This window comes from Silurus meridionalis, chromosome 2 (genome assembly GCF_014805685.1).
Source record: "Silurus meridionalis isolate SWU-2019-XX chromosome 2, ASM1480568v1, whole genome shotgun sequence".
Classification (NCBI taxonomy): domain Eukaryota; kingdom Metazoa; phylum Chordata; class Actinopteri; order Siluriformes; family Siluridae; genus Silurus; species Silurus meridionalis.
The window spans coordinates 14322881-14338066 of record NC_060885.1 but is presented as its reverse complement, the minus strand read 5'-3'; the positions used below and the strand labels follow the sequence as shown (position 1 = coordinate 14338066).

Sequence of the window (15186 nt, the reverse complement as noted above, 5' to 3'; positions counted from 1 at the left end):
GTGTGTGTGTGTGTGTGTGTGTGTGTGTGTGTATATATAAATATACATAAATATACATATATATGATTGAGAGAGAGAATTGTAAACATTTATAAAATGCAAAATCCAAACATCAGTTCAGCTGCTTCTGAAGTGTATTTATTTCTTTTTTAAAAATGCATTAAAAAAATCACAATTATCATGATATCTCACTACATCTATATCTGTAATATAGGTGCTAAAAGTATTAATTGGTGTCAATGAGTTACTTTCAGTCTTGTGTGCTTGTGTGTTTACCCTGCCTAACCTGAATCTGTTTGCCCACAGATGAAAAGGTGGAAACATTCCCCGTTATAGAGATCGACCAGAAAGATATCGTGGACACAAATGGAGCTGGAGATGCATTTGTAGGAGGTACGGTGCCAAAAGCTTCTGAAAGGACTCAACAGAAATCCACTGTTTAATCATGGCCAAGTTTTCACTCTTTAGCTTGAACTTCATTTATTTCACAATCACATCAGTGTGTTAGCATGAGATCTTACAAACAACCTGGCTACTTCAAAAAAATTGTTTAGCCTGATATTGATGACTTATTAGCAAACCAGGGTGTTCATTTTAATGAACAATCAAATGTTTACTGAATCTGACTTATTACACTTATTATACAGTAGTTGTAACAGTTTGCTAGTAACCCTTACTGCTGATGTGCACAATACGATAGCATAATCTTAGCTAAATTTGTCAGTTGTAATGACAGTAGTCTTTTGCTTTTCTGTTAGATAGCTCAGGAGGAATCTTAGACACTGGTTTACACAAAAAGAACAGTTATAAAACAAACTCCTATTTGTGAGTACAAAATCTTTACTTTTTCAGTTCATGACATGTCAAATGCAGAGCCTAATATTAGCCGGTTAGCTGTTTTCACAGTTACAAACTCCCATTGCATCACTGTTATCACTGCAAACTGTATAAATCCACTGTAACAACTGTAACAAACCAGTCAGTTGAAATTTTTGTTAGAGAAATAGTTTCTATTGTAAAATAGTTTGGTGTTGATTATATTTATAGATATACTGTTACTGTTTAGGTCGGATTTAGCATTATTGCCGGTTCTATAAGTCTTTGATTCCTTTAACAGTACAGTAGACTGTCTTGTTTATGGGATAAAAAGGATCTTCTTTCAAGGAGGACTAATAGAGATTCTCAACTCATTGTGGGCTTTATTTAATAACTATACTGTTCAGACTTCAAACAGCCGGTGTACATGTCTACACCTATGCTGGGCTCTGAAGCCACTCATCACATTCGTTTTAGTCCTCATTCAAAAATTGAAGTACTGCTGACTGAAATTCTGGTTCTCAAGCACCTTTAGTTTTCATTTGCTGTGGGTGGATCCATCCTGCTTGACTATTTAACATTTATCCATCCATCTACCCACCTACCCATCTCTCCATACACACATCCAACCAGTCGTCCTCCCACCATCATATACGCCTAACCCACCCAAACATCCACCATCTATCCACTCGTCTATCCATCCCACTGGTCCCCCACGCACCAGTCCATCCTACCCACTCAGCAACCTACCTTTACACCCACCCATACACTCACCAATCTAACCACATACCCACAAGTCATTCCATCTACCTAAACTCAGTCATGCCACACCACCATGGTCCCAGTGGGTTTTTATATGCAATAAGCAGAAAGATTTTTATTGTCTCTGTCTTTCATGTAGCTCATCCAGTATGATTCTGATGCTGATAGAGCTATAATCTGGTTTCCACAAACGCCATATCGATTTTTTTTGTTTGTTTTTTCATTTATCTATACCAACAAGAGGTTGTAGGCCGTCAGTCTACCATGCTGGAAAATAAATTTGCCAGCTGTTTCTCAATGCACCTTAGTGGTGTTGCAGAGTGCAGAGATCTAGGTGGGCGGGCTCAGAGCCTGAGGACTGCTAGAGGAGTTCACTCTTGTACTTCACTGGGGACGGATTTTCCAGCACCTTTCTTTCCCCTGCTATGCCTGATTTATTTAATCTTTACACACAAAAGTACACATGGTTAAAAAGGTCAACACCAGAGCACATGCTTGCCTAGATGTATGTGCCCCGGGTCATCTATGCTTGTGCTTTGAACATATTTCAAATTTCTGTGCACAAGACCAGATAAGTTTTATTATTACACATATACGTGTGTGTGTGTGTGTGTGTGTGTGTGTGTGTGTGTGTGTGTGTGTGTGTGTGTATGTGTGTATGTGTACATGTGGAAAGACATGTGTAATTATGTTTAATGTTGTCCGCCCACTTGCAGCAGATTGTGTTTCTTTTCCAGAAAGCAGTTTTATGGTATAAAGCTCTTTGACACAAACTCTCTCTCCCTCCCCCTCCCTCTCTCTCTCTCTCTCTCTCACCCCTCTCTCCCCTCCCTCTCTCTCTGTGCATGCATGCAGGTTTCCTGTCTGAGCTGGTGCAGGATAAGTCTCTGGAGCAGTGTATCCGTGCCGGACACTATGCTGCTAACGTCATCATTAGACACTCAGGCTGTACGTTTCCAGAGAAGCCTGACTTCCACTGAAAGACAAGTGAACTTTGCCATCTCTGAGTTATAAAATTGATGCCTTCCCCTCAGTGTTTAATTTTTTTTGTTTTTTTTTTTTTGTTTTTTTATCCTCTTCCTTTAGTCTTGTGTTATTCATTCCCTTCTCATGTTCAGACTTCTGTGCCTCTGCTTTACAGCAGCCAGTCCCATAGCATGATGTCATCATGCAAGCCTTTTACTTCATAACGATCTAATGTTTACAACCAAAGCAACCGTCTCTATAATTAGAAATAATGTTTTTACTGTTTTTATTACGATTATTTCTCTTCCCCGTACTTCAAACATGCACAGAAGTCATGTGCAATGATAATGACCACTTTGTCTCTATTTGAGCTGGACAGAATTGTGTAGTGTTTCTTTTATCCAAGAAACACAAACTAAATGTCTTGTCTTGAACAGTTTGGATTTATTCCAGTTCGTTTCATAAAGTGTTTTTAAAGGCCAGTTTTGAGCTATTTTTGTGCTCACGTTTAATTTTGTAATAAGGAAAGAACACGCATGCATGTGTGTATATGTGGTGATGTATCTGTATCTACACGGTCTACACAAGTGATACTCAGTGTACACAATAAAAATACATTGCCTTCTTCACGAGCAACTTTCCTGTCTGCTTATGATTTGTGGTATGAATTCATCACTGTAATCATTGTTTCTTTTAATTGTTGAAAAATATATTTCAATTCGATTTGATTTGTGTAGTGGCTTTTTAGGCAGCTTTTATAGAAATCTAAGTGCAGCATTAAATCACTAATGAGGCATCAGTAGCGAAGAAGACTCCATGAAATGACATGAGGGGAAAAACCTTCAGAGGAAGTAGCCAAAAAAAAGGAACCAATTCTCTTCTAGGGAACACAAAATAGTAGGTTTATTATTAAATCATCACTCTTCAACAGTTACATAACCATAAAGTTAAAAAGTACTAAATGTGTGGACAGCAATATCAGAACAAGGAATATTAATATAATATTTACATATTAATCCAGTAAAGATTGGATGATACTTGGGGTGTGTCACAACTGCAGAAAGCTCTTAGAAAAGTATTATGCTATGTGTGTAAATAGTACATTTCATGTACCAAAGTTTGTGGACACCTGATCATAAGATTCGTATGTCTCATTCTGCATTTGCTGTTATATTAACCTCAACTCTTCTGGGAGGATGTTCCACAAGATTTTGGAGTGTGGATGAGGTCAGAGATCTATAACAGGCCACTCAAGAGATTTCACTCCAACCCCTCTAAAGCATATCTTCATGGAGTTGGTTTTGTGCACAGGGGGAATCTCCAAGATCAGTTGAAGGGAAAATTTCATAAAAGAAAGTCTTTGTGGTAACAATTTAAGGAAGAATAACATGTAGATGCTAAAATGAGGTATCCTAATACCTTTCCATCCAGTGTACCTAATCACGAATGATCATATAGTCAGCAATCATTTTAGTCTCCCTGGATAAAGTGTTTTCTTGTTTAAGCTGAAAAGGAAATGGTTCTGTACAGGACCCTAAATCCCCTACAGAGTTGAACTTTTTCTTCTTCACAGTTAATAAGAGCCGCTCGTTGTCACTCAACTTATCTGATTTGTAAATCTTTCAACATACTTTCCAAATTTGCTCTCCTGAGCATTACTTTTACACATATTTAGCTGCTAATAGTACAGTTAGAAGTGTTGTCCTTTTGATTATAGTTGCAACACTACAAGAGGTCGTCTGTGTTATGGGATTAGTAGCAGCTATTCATGGCCATCATTAGGGAGGACTGAAAATACAGCTGTCCCTTTGTCCCTTCTGGATGTAGCTGGTGACTCCATTCGTTGTGAATTCAGGTACACAACCTGGCAAGAGCGTCTGATCTCATTGTTCACATATTTAAACAAAGACTGTGATCTCACGCACTTACTTTGACCTGCAACGAAGACACCGTCATTTTGAATTCATTCTCACATCTGCACACACCTCCTCCACCCACTCACGCACTGTTTCAGCATTTTGTTTTTTTTGTTGTTTTTTTTTTTTATTTCCCTCCAGTCGTCTGCCTGTTTTACAATGCAGCTGGGTGTTTTCAAGATCCAAGAAAGTTTGTCTGTGAAGTGTAGTTCTTTTTTTGAGACAAATTCCAAGTATTTGGACGACTTTTCATCATGTGCAGACAGAGCCTATAACTCCAGGTCAAATGTAAAAACCATGCACAACACATCCGAGAAGTAAAAGATGAGAGTTGTGTTTTACTGCCATGGCTGAAGAAAAGATAGGACCTTTTTTTTTCCTGACTTCTGCAAACCTTGCTTTATTTCCAGGCAGTAGTGTTGCCTTGCACACGCTAGAACAGCAGCCTTGAATCGGTGTCCTCCTATTCAAAATACATTTCTTTTACCTTTTCATTGTTAGTTTGTCTGCCTTTAAAGTTGCACAACTCTCCACCATATCTATTACATCACTGCATTGCTGATTACTTCCTTTGAAAGTGTTTGTTTGTGGGAATCTTCAAATGTGTACAAGTGAAAACATGCATTCAGCAAGAAAAAAATTTGTCTCATTTTAATCCAGATTCTCTGACTCATGTACAGCTAGAGCTCAGATTTCTATCCATTTTTTATATAAATGAATAGGAAACAGCTGGTGCGTGAGCAGTATAACATCAATAAAGGCATGGTAAACCTTTGACTATTCGGTTACAGATTCATAATCGAGAGCGTGTGTCAAATCAGTGAAGATTAAATGCTCTGTTTAAAAAAAGAGCCCTACAAACCATGTTTTGAATGATTGTTGCTAGCAGTGAATAAGAGCTAGAAAGTTAGCATGAGCATATTAGCGTAATTCAACCCTGTTGTGACTTCCATTCATTCGCAGCAGTGAAATATCGCTTTAATTCAGGCTGGGGGTGTGAGAAAAAGTTGAGCTGGTAGCATATAGCAATAAAATCAGATCATCTAATTATACGTTATGCGTGATTGTGTTTTATGGCGATATCTGACAGCAGCCAATGCGCTGAATCACGCTGACTGAAAATAACTTTCTAGTAATACATGATTGCTTTCTCACAGGCGAAATGGCTACAAAAGAAAAGCGATTACGAGCGTGTAGGTGTAACTGTGCCCGGGATGTTCGCTACAAAGAACGGGACTTGTTGAAACGTGAACAGCGTTTGAGACAGAACACACACAAAGACACGCACGTTGTGTGCGATCACCTTGATTGAGTTTTTGTTGAAAGCTAATGAAGGCTGCTGCCAAACTGTAACAGTTTTCCATATGCCTCGGGTTTTAATTGGTATTACATTCATCTTCTGTTGAGGCAGAGGAAATAGCGGTATGTCGGCATTATTACTTTCGAATGCCACTATAATGAGGTAATGGTGGCAATCATTAAGACACAAAGACGTCTGTCTGACTGAAAGACTGGAACAAGCTGAACTTGTATGATTTGTGAAAGCATGTAGATATCCTGCTGCAAACATAACGGTGAAAAAAGACTACCATGAAAGTCCTGATATGTTTGTGATGTGTTTAGCGGTTCAGGTGCTAATTTATTAGTTGTTGCTGTGTTGTCGTCGTTTGCGTGAAAAGTTAGCAGGTGTAAGGCACGCAGACTTCACACAGGGATGTTGCTAGCACAGTTACAACCGCATTTAATGGAAGAGAGAACGTCAACAATCTCGAACAAGAGCATTTTTTCTCAAACTTTTACTGTCAATCAGAAATCCAACGTAGATGACAACAAACACTGGATTCAAAGCTCCAGAATGCAATACAGACTGACTGCAGAAACTCGCTGACAAGAACAGTGATGCTGATGGGTATGATGAAGCATCAGAACTCCAAGTGTTTGAGCAGAGTGTACAGATAAGCAGAGAAGAGTCCGCTCTTTAGGTAGTCATCAGGTAGTCAAACTGCATTGTGGGTAATGTGAAACCAGCAACCATTTTCCATTGTGTCAAGGAAAAAATTTAAGAGATTCTTTTTTCAATTTACTGTGTTTGTTAAAGATATTAATATATTCGATGTGAGTGTATGAGTAGTTTTTGGACGGCTCTAGAAACTAAAATAAAATGTGACCTTTTGGTGTTTTTTGTTTGTTTGTTTGTTTTTTACATTTCTCTAAAAATGTATCCTCCCAGCCACATTCTCAGAGAAAACTATTAAACTGTTTCTTTTTTTTTTTTTTTTTTTTTATACAAATAATGTGGTACCAGCAAGATTTATTCTATTTATTACAAGGCACTGTAAATTTACAGTACAAACTCCCCACCCTTACCCCACCCTCTAACTTCCTGAATTTCTGCATATTTGTCACAGAAAATAGTTTCATATCCTCATACACATATAAATATTTAAGTTGTATTTATTTTTACAAATACAAAAATGTTTTTAGAAATGTGTGCAACATCTCTAATCTTCTGGTAAAAGGAGGTCTTTCACATTGCTCTGAAAGGTTTTTTTTTACCAACTCGACTGCATTGAAGCTGAGCATGAGCTGTCGAATTTAAGGTCTTGTCACAGAATCTTAATAGGGTTCAAGTCAGGAACTCCAAATTTTGTTTCTTTTGAGTCATTCACAGGCTGACCTGCTCATGTGTATTGGATGATTGTCTTGTTACGTGAAGCATGTGCACAAGGGCATTAGATCACAAACTGATAAACACACATTCTCTGCCAGGATTTTCTGGTGGAGAGCAGAACTGATAGTTCCATCAATTATGGCAGGTCGCCCATACCCAGAAGAAGCAAGCATTCCCGCATCATTGCATTACCACCACTATGTTTGACTGTTGGTACGATGCTCTTATTTTAATGTGTTAGATTTATGCCACATGCAATGTCAGATTTAAGCCTTTTGACTCATCATCCTGTAGAACAAACTTTGTCATCATTTTGTTTTCTGCAAAATGTGAAACAAGGCTAGCAGTTGTTTTTATCTTGCAAACCTGCCACAGATATCATTTATTAATTTATGGCCAGTTTTTTTTTAAATGGCAGATTCATAAATGCTGAACTTTTCTGAGGAGGGCAAGGTCACAATCATTTTTTTTAATCTTGGTTCTTTTGTGACTTCTTCAGTGAGTTGCTGGTGGACTCTTGCAGTAAGTTTTTTGTATGTCTGACCACTTCTGGGAAAGTTCACCATGGTTCCAAGTTTTCTCTATGTGGAGATAATGGCTCTCAGTGGGGAGTCCCTGAGCCTTCCGGACTGATATATTATATAACTTTCTCATCTCTTTTAGAATTTCTTTTGATTGAGGCAGAATGTGCTATTTTTGTGAAATTTTAGCCTACTTTACATAGTTAGAAAGGGTTTTTTTTCCATTAATTAGTGAACTGATTAACCAAGGGTCCGTACCTTACAAACTTTTTTTTACACAAAAGCTTTTGTTTCTTTAAAAGAAGAACCAGTATGTAACAATTAAGTCCGGCAAATATACAACAAAATAGATCATTAAAGAGGCAAATACTTTTATTACAGCAGGTAGTTTACCTAGTCTAACAGTCATTCTTGTATCTTCACCTGGTGTGATTGGTGCTGCTGCTTCACAGATCCTTGGTCCAGGGTTTTCATTTTTGACCCTGAACTGAGGTTTACTGTCTGTGTGGAGTTCCTGTGCATCTTTTCTTTGTGTCCTTGTGGATTTCCTCTGGGTTCTCCAGTTTACTAATATCTCCTAAAAACCTGCCAGCTTGTGGCTTGGCTAAGATAAATTGCTCTTTAATGAATATGTGTGTACATTCTGTCCTGCAATGGACAGTTGTCCCATCCATGGTGTATTCCTCCTGCAACACTCCCAGCATATGCTCTGGATTCACCATGACCCTGACCCTGACCAGAATAAAGCATTTAACTAAAAGTAAATGACATTAAGCATTCATTAAATGTACTCTAGATGACAAAACATTTGATCATTTATTCAAAGGAAACTTTATGCAATATTTCTATAATCTGGATAAATTTTTCCCACCTTTAGTAGCAACAACTCAAACCAAGCATTTCTGATCACTCTTCTAAACTTTCGATCACTCTTACTAATTGCTCTGGAGGTGTAGACCTGCAGAACTATAAACTGTTTCATCACATTGGGTGGCTTTTAAGGTCTTTTGCAGGTCTTGTCGGATCTTAGTGGAGTTAAGAAATACCCAGAATCTAAATGTATTTACATCTAATGTAGAAAAGATGTAGCTTTGAGGTACAGTTTAGTATCATTAGTACTTAGTACCATGTGTGTGTGGTTTAACAGTATTGTAATTTGTATATATATATTTATATTTTAAAGTTGACAATGCATTTTCTAATATTTTCTCAGACACTCAGTATGTATCCTAATGCGTATTGTGATGATTTATATTTTGTAACAGTGTAGTGTCGTCATTTGGATGACGGAATTACGGACATCTTCCTTGAGAGTTAACCTTGTTGCCTTTAGACATCTCTTTCTACGCTTATGTGCACATGCATTGTCCTTGCTGGTGTGTGTGTGTGCGCCATGGCGTGCGTGCGTGTGTGTGATGTGCAGTAATGTACATTGTTTTTTACAGTGACCGATGTGATGTCACATGGCGCTCGCAGCGAGTCCTCTCTCCTCTGTGGCTGATGGAAGTGCTGAAAGGGGAGGTACTACTTTGCCACACACTCTCATGTAGATTAACCTTTCAATTAGTTGTTATATCAGGTTCCCTCTGCCTCCGCCGCGCTTTTTATCCGCTGGATCAAACGGGGACCTGCTGGATTGTTCATTGACCCGCTGTGGTTTTTTTTTTGTGTACGCGATTTTTTTTCCTTCTTTTTTTTTTACGCCGCTTCAAATCAACCCGTTTATTAAGTGCTTCCGCCAGGAGCGGCGCGAGCGCCGAGCAACTCGAGGTAACGGAACCGTTCTGGCTTTAGGCTCGGCGATACCCGAGCGTGTCTTTAGAGTTGTTCATCAGGCTTAAATGGGTTCTTTTTTTTCTCAACCCTGTTTAACTTGCTGGGGGGCGATATGCGGCGTGATGGGGTTGTAGCGATCAAGTGCTCGACACGTACAAATGGAATTTTCCAGATCGCACCGATTTTCAGCAGCTTGATGTCGCGCGCTAGCTTTAAGGCTCGCGCTGGGGTTTGATTTAAGGCTGGATGCGGGGCGCAGGCATCACTTTAAAACGTGTTAGATTCAGGCGATCGGGCAATCCGATAATATGACCATCAGATCGGACCGGCAGAATGTAGGATTTTTTCACTTGATTGTGCATTTTCTTGCTTGTGCATTTCAACCTCATCCACAGAGCGCATAAGGAGGTTTAGGCAGCGTGCACGCGCACTACACTCCAGGCAAACTCTTTTTTTTCTTTTTTTTTTTGGTTAGAGTTCTCGACTATATTACGGGCTGTATATTATCGGCAAACGTGCCACAAATCACTCAGACAGGCTGCACTTTTGTTAATTACACGATCATTACATTTCTGAAATATGTCTCGCTGCTGCTGGGTGATGTGCGCTAATGCCGCCGCTTTATTCTGATCAGGAGGAGTGTGTAAAGGTAGATCGCGCTGTGATTTAAGGTCAATATCGATGAATGTGGTCGATTAAAGAAAAAGTAAATCAGTTGAGCACGAAGGATTCATTTCTTCTTTCTTTCATCGGATTGTGTGCACGGCGGAGGATTGCAGGTGTGCCATTTGATATGTCACGCGCCGGCAGGGAGCAGTGGTCACCTTAAAAGGCGGGTCAAGTGATTATTGACAGATCATGGAACCAATCGACTCCTCCAGGGCCTGCACGCCTTCTCTTTGATTGACACGGGTGTTATCAAACCAGAGATCGGCACTTGCCCTTTCTAACCAATATGAAAGTTTCTGGGGAGGACCCGTCGATAAGAAGGCGAGGTTTAATGAGGCTCCATTGGGCTGTAATCAGTGTCATGTCGGATTCATGTAAACTACAACATTGTAACAAAATGGCGTCTGTTTAGTAACGCGAGCGGGCAGCGGCGCAGTCACCTGTCCCCCTGAAGAGCGCGCAGAGTTTCGCCACCGCTGAGGTGTGTATTGTGACTTCTGTATCTGGGTACTGGCTGAATCGAAGCTTTATTTGGTTGGGGATTTTTTTTGCTTCTCATCATAAATTATCGATAGTCATCTGTCGGAAGTAGTCATAAAACACGGACTAATTTAGCCGCCTAGCCTGCTAGCTAGTTCGCCTGCTAGCACTGTTAGCAAAATCCGAGCGCCTCTTTGCTAGCTGGCTAATGTTCGCGTTGAACTCCAACTATTGACTAGCTGTGTGTGTGTGTGTGTGTGTGTGTGTGTGTGTGTGTGTGTGTGTGTGTGTGTGTGTGTGTGTGTATTAAAGCTAGCCAGCTGCCTAGCTCTGCACAGGGATACGCTGCTAAGCTAACAGGCTTCATGGCACTTAGCATATTAGCACGTTCGCTCATAATGTTTTATTTATTGAGGAAAAAAACTTGAACCTTTTTGTTTTTTTAAAACATCATTAATTTCCTGACGCAGATACTTTAATCGATATGATGATTTCCCCCAAAAAAGACTTCACTGATTGTACAAGTGCATCCAATCTGTTTAAATCTGGGATGATGGATGGATGGATGGATGGATGGATGGATTGTGTGTGTGGAGGGGTAATACTTTGGTAAATAAATGGTTGGACACTTGTTTTATTTCGGAGAGTCTCCGAGTCGTTTATGGTTATTTCGGTGTAATTTTATACCTGATTTATTATGTGCGGTGATCTACGGCATCCTGAAAGATTGGCAGTTTTATGTGAAATCCTGGATTAGGTGACGCGGTTGTTTTAGCGTCAACTTGTGAGAGTGCAAGACGTCTATCCTTTGGTTTAACAATGTGTAATTTGTTCAAAATGCACGCATTATTTCATTAATTCTTTGCGTTTATAGCCCTGACCCACCACTTAACACTTGTTTGGTTGAGAACTTTGCTCGCCACCTGGCGCATGAATGTTCATGTTACTTGCTTGGAGTGTTTTGCCGGTGTGTCTGCCATCTTGCCCGATCAGAGCGCGCTTGTGATTTCGGTAGACATCTGAGGATTAAATCAATCCTGTTTTTCTCTTTTGCTTGCTGTAGATGACTGATAGGTGTGTGTGTGTGTGTGTGTGACGCTGTCAGTGCTGAGAGCAGAGGAATTCTGGAGAAATTGTACAATGCGTGTCACCTGCTGGCGGCTCGCTGCACTGTTCTTCCTCCTTCATCTTATTCGCTGTCTTCCCCATTACATCTCCATCATAATGGCACTTCTGTTCTAGGTTCATAGATCATTATCGATAAAATGCAGAGTATCTTCAAGCTTCTCGAACTCTCTCGTCTGCCCGAGACATCGGTATTGGCAGTCCATTATGGTTTCGGTTGTCCAAAAGATCTGTCAATGGGTTCATCTGTAACCCTGTTAAGCAGGCCGTTCTACTTTCAAACATCTCTTTCTTCATGCAATATCAAGATCAATGTTTTTCCCCCATTGCCTTGGTTTATTAGGTAGAGTCAAACTGAGAAGACGTGAATAGATTCTTCTTTTTTTTTTTTTTTTTTAAGAACATGATCTGATTCTTCAGAAGGTGGTGTCGAGTTTTCCGTAACAGCTTGGACATGATTTCAGACTTTAGATACTTTTTATGCAGTGTGTTTGTTGTAAGAGTCGTTTCACGAGTAGCCGATGATGAAGGGGCTGAGGGTAAATCTACAGAATTAAAGACGTGTTGTTTAACATAACCACGGACTATACCTCGTTCTAACTCTGCTGTTCAGAGATGATTATTAAGTGTTTATAGGATGAGTATCCAGAGTCAGCGCTTTGAGATCTGTCAAAGTCTTCAAGGCAGTTTTTTAACATGTTTTGCGTTTTTTAACTTGAAGATGTAAAAATGAGTTATAGGTGCTGTTGTTTTGGTTATTAATGAGTGACAGATGATCAGGATTAAATGTAGCTGTAATGGTTAAAAAGTATGATTGCTTTTTCATAAATAAATAAAGTAAATAAAAGGTTTTGCTAAATACCTGAGGTGCAAGAGGAATAAAACATCGAGGTATGCTGTTAAAGGAAATGAATACACTATGGCTCTGGTTATTTTGGGTTATTCTGGCATGTCACAGTATTGCGATGTGCAATTGTTTTTTTTTTTTTTGTTTGTTTGTTTTGTTTTGGTGTTCACTACTACTACAAGGACAGCATAGGATATGGAAATGTCACAGGACAGCTATAAATGTGGTACTTATTCTCATGGGGGAAATACTTCCTCCCTCAGGGTCACTTTAAACATTGTTTCCGTTGACAAGACACCATTTTTTTCCCCACAAACCCTGATTGATGATAGCCAGTGGAAAATAATCATGTCCTTTTAATTAAAGATCTTACATTAAAGGATCTTCATTCTCCAGCATGAACATGTTCTCACTCAGCCTGCTGTATGTTCTGCCTGAGATTTTATTAGGGGTGTTTTTATACAGTTATGGGTGATAATCAGTTCTGTGTATGTTGGAGTGACAGTTGTGGGCTTATAGGTTGTGATGCCACAAATTTGGGCAGCTTTTCTAGTATTTGCATTCGGTTAGTCTTGTTTCTTCTTTTCTTCATGGATCTGACTACGTGTTGAAACGACCTTTTAATACACCTATTATTGGCTCCCAGTGCACCAGGAGGTTAGATCAATGTCAGTGAGGCTGCCAGTGCACTTTCTTCTAGACTAGGTTTCTGAAATAAAGTGCTACAAAAATAGAATCCTGTGTTTTTAATTTGACGTGATGTATACAGCACTTCTACAAGTAATTGAACGCATTGAGAAAATCTGCCTGAAGTCTCTCAAAACCAGTTTAATGGTAACGGCTGTTAGTGGAAGTGAAACATCTGGTGCAGATGCTGCAACACAGGTACCACTGTCAGCCAAGTCAGTCACAAGAGACCATAGTTACCTGATAGTAGCTACTGAATAGTTCTTGATATATGAGCAAGGACATCATGCGGTCAGACTGTTTAACCCAGAACTGTGTGCAGCACAGGAAAGTGTGTGTCATTGTCACTAAAAGGTGAGATGTGGAAAAAGTTGAACTAATAGTTTGACATCCTCCCAGGACAGTTGATCTTTATTTGATTGATTTTTATAAGGAATTATTCTGTAATCAGTAGTCATTCCTGGAAAATTTGCTCTTGTGATCAATTTTTCCTCTTTCCAGGCATTTTATGTCTCCCCCCCTCCCCCGAAGCCTGAGAAATGTAGCTGAAAATTTTGTTTAATATGGAAATTACTTTTTGTAGATAGCAGGCTGATCATTTTTACTTCTACCATAAAGACTCCTGGTTACGGTCTTTCAGGGAAAAAAAAAAATCATGACTTGCTGGAAGATATGTGACTGACCGGAATAGGAATTTGTAGGAAAGTCCTAGGGTTTAATGTTGACCACAGTCTCCGCCAGGGCACTTAATGATTTAAATATGTAACAGATTCACTACACATCTTTGTAATCAAATTATTAAAGTTGAGTAGACAGAATAAAGAAAACGTTTAGGTAAATCTTTTTTTTTTTTCCTGCGGCTCATCATTTCTTGTTGAAACTTTCTCTTTTACAAAACGTCCAAATCTTCTCCCCACTCAGTGTCATTCTTGTCGCAGCAATGCTGTTTCTGTAGTTATTCCAAGCTTCCATCATGTTTTGTGTTGTCTGTTAACAGCCGTTTTCATCTAATTTCAGCAATTTCAGTAGTCAGATTTCTATGCAAAGATCCCAAGTGGCAAATGTATTTATTTCTATTTATTTTTTTAAAGAGAATGTTCTCTGCCTGACTTTTTAGTGTGACTTTCAGCTCAATTAGATCTGATTAAAAACTTCCTACTGAAAAACTACTAAAGGATTTATAGTTTCTAATGCATTTGGGGGATAGAAAGAGTACATCTCAGCTAGAAGATCAAGCCAGCAGCATTTACTGCAAACAAGTTAAGGGATTTATAGTAGTATGAGTATATTAATTCCCCAGTGAGGGGACCTTTTGCTTGCATCTTAAATGCAACGTATACATCTTTTGGCTAAAAAAAAACCCAGATCAGTGTGTTGATTATAAGCTGTGGTACTCTGTTATCGAATCTCTCACTAACCTTATTTAAACTGTAAGGTGACTGGGCATAGAAAGCAGGAGAGCTCAATAAGATTGTTTCATTAGTGTTTCCGCATACTTTATTGTTCCTGATTCGGAAAAAATATCATCCTTGTGATACATTCATGTTGTATGTAAAATTCTACCATGCCTGTGTGCTAATTAATCCACCTGCTAAAAATGATTAACCAGGTCCTGAGCTAGTGTGTGCAGTGGAGCAGATCGTGACGTTTTGGAATGAGTAGCTGATGCTGTAGTTACAGTATTGTGATGCATTACAACACCATGTAGCGCATTGCTTGATTGCATTAAACGTGCACTGCACGTGAACTTGAGTTTGGCAGAAGTCATTAGGGAGTCAGGTTTATACTTTTTGATGTTACTGAACAACCTTGTCCTCTAGGCAAACTGCAAATGGGGAAGAAAAAAAAGCATAGCCTGGATACAAAATCTGCTTGTGCCTGGCATACAGTAATTTATACTACATCTTTTTTTGTAGAATAGACAGTTTAAGATTGTACAGCTGTTGGAAG

At 39.2% G+C, this 15186-nt stretch overlaps 2 protein-coding genes across 3 annotated transcripts in view; both read left to right on the top strand.

Moving 5' to 3' along the window:
• Positions 1 to 3176, top strand: part of adka (adenosine kinase a) — a 138201-nt gene extending 135025 nt beyond the window's left edge. For both annotated transcript variants that reach the window (XM_046870456.1, XM_046870467.1), the window contains exons 10-11: positions 307 to 393; positions 2434 to 3176. In XM_046870456.1, the coding sequence (XP_046726412.1) occupies positions 307 to 393; positions 2434 to 2558 (212 nt within the window). In that variant the 3' untranslated portion in view covers positions 2559 to 3176. The remainder of the gene's footprint in view (positions 1 to 306; positions 394 to 2433) is intronic.
• A 5997-nt stretch (positions 3177 to 9173) lies between these two features.
• The window catches only part of kat6b (K(lysine) acetyltransferase 6B), a 32587-nt gene continuing 26574 nt past the window's right edge, over positions 9174 to 15186 (top strand). Inside the window, 1 exon segment of the mRNA XM_046867615.1 lies at positions 9174 to 9422. The gene's annotated coding sequence lies outside the window, so the exon portion shown is untranslated.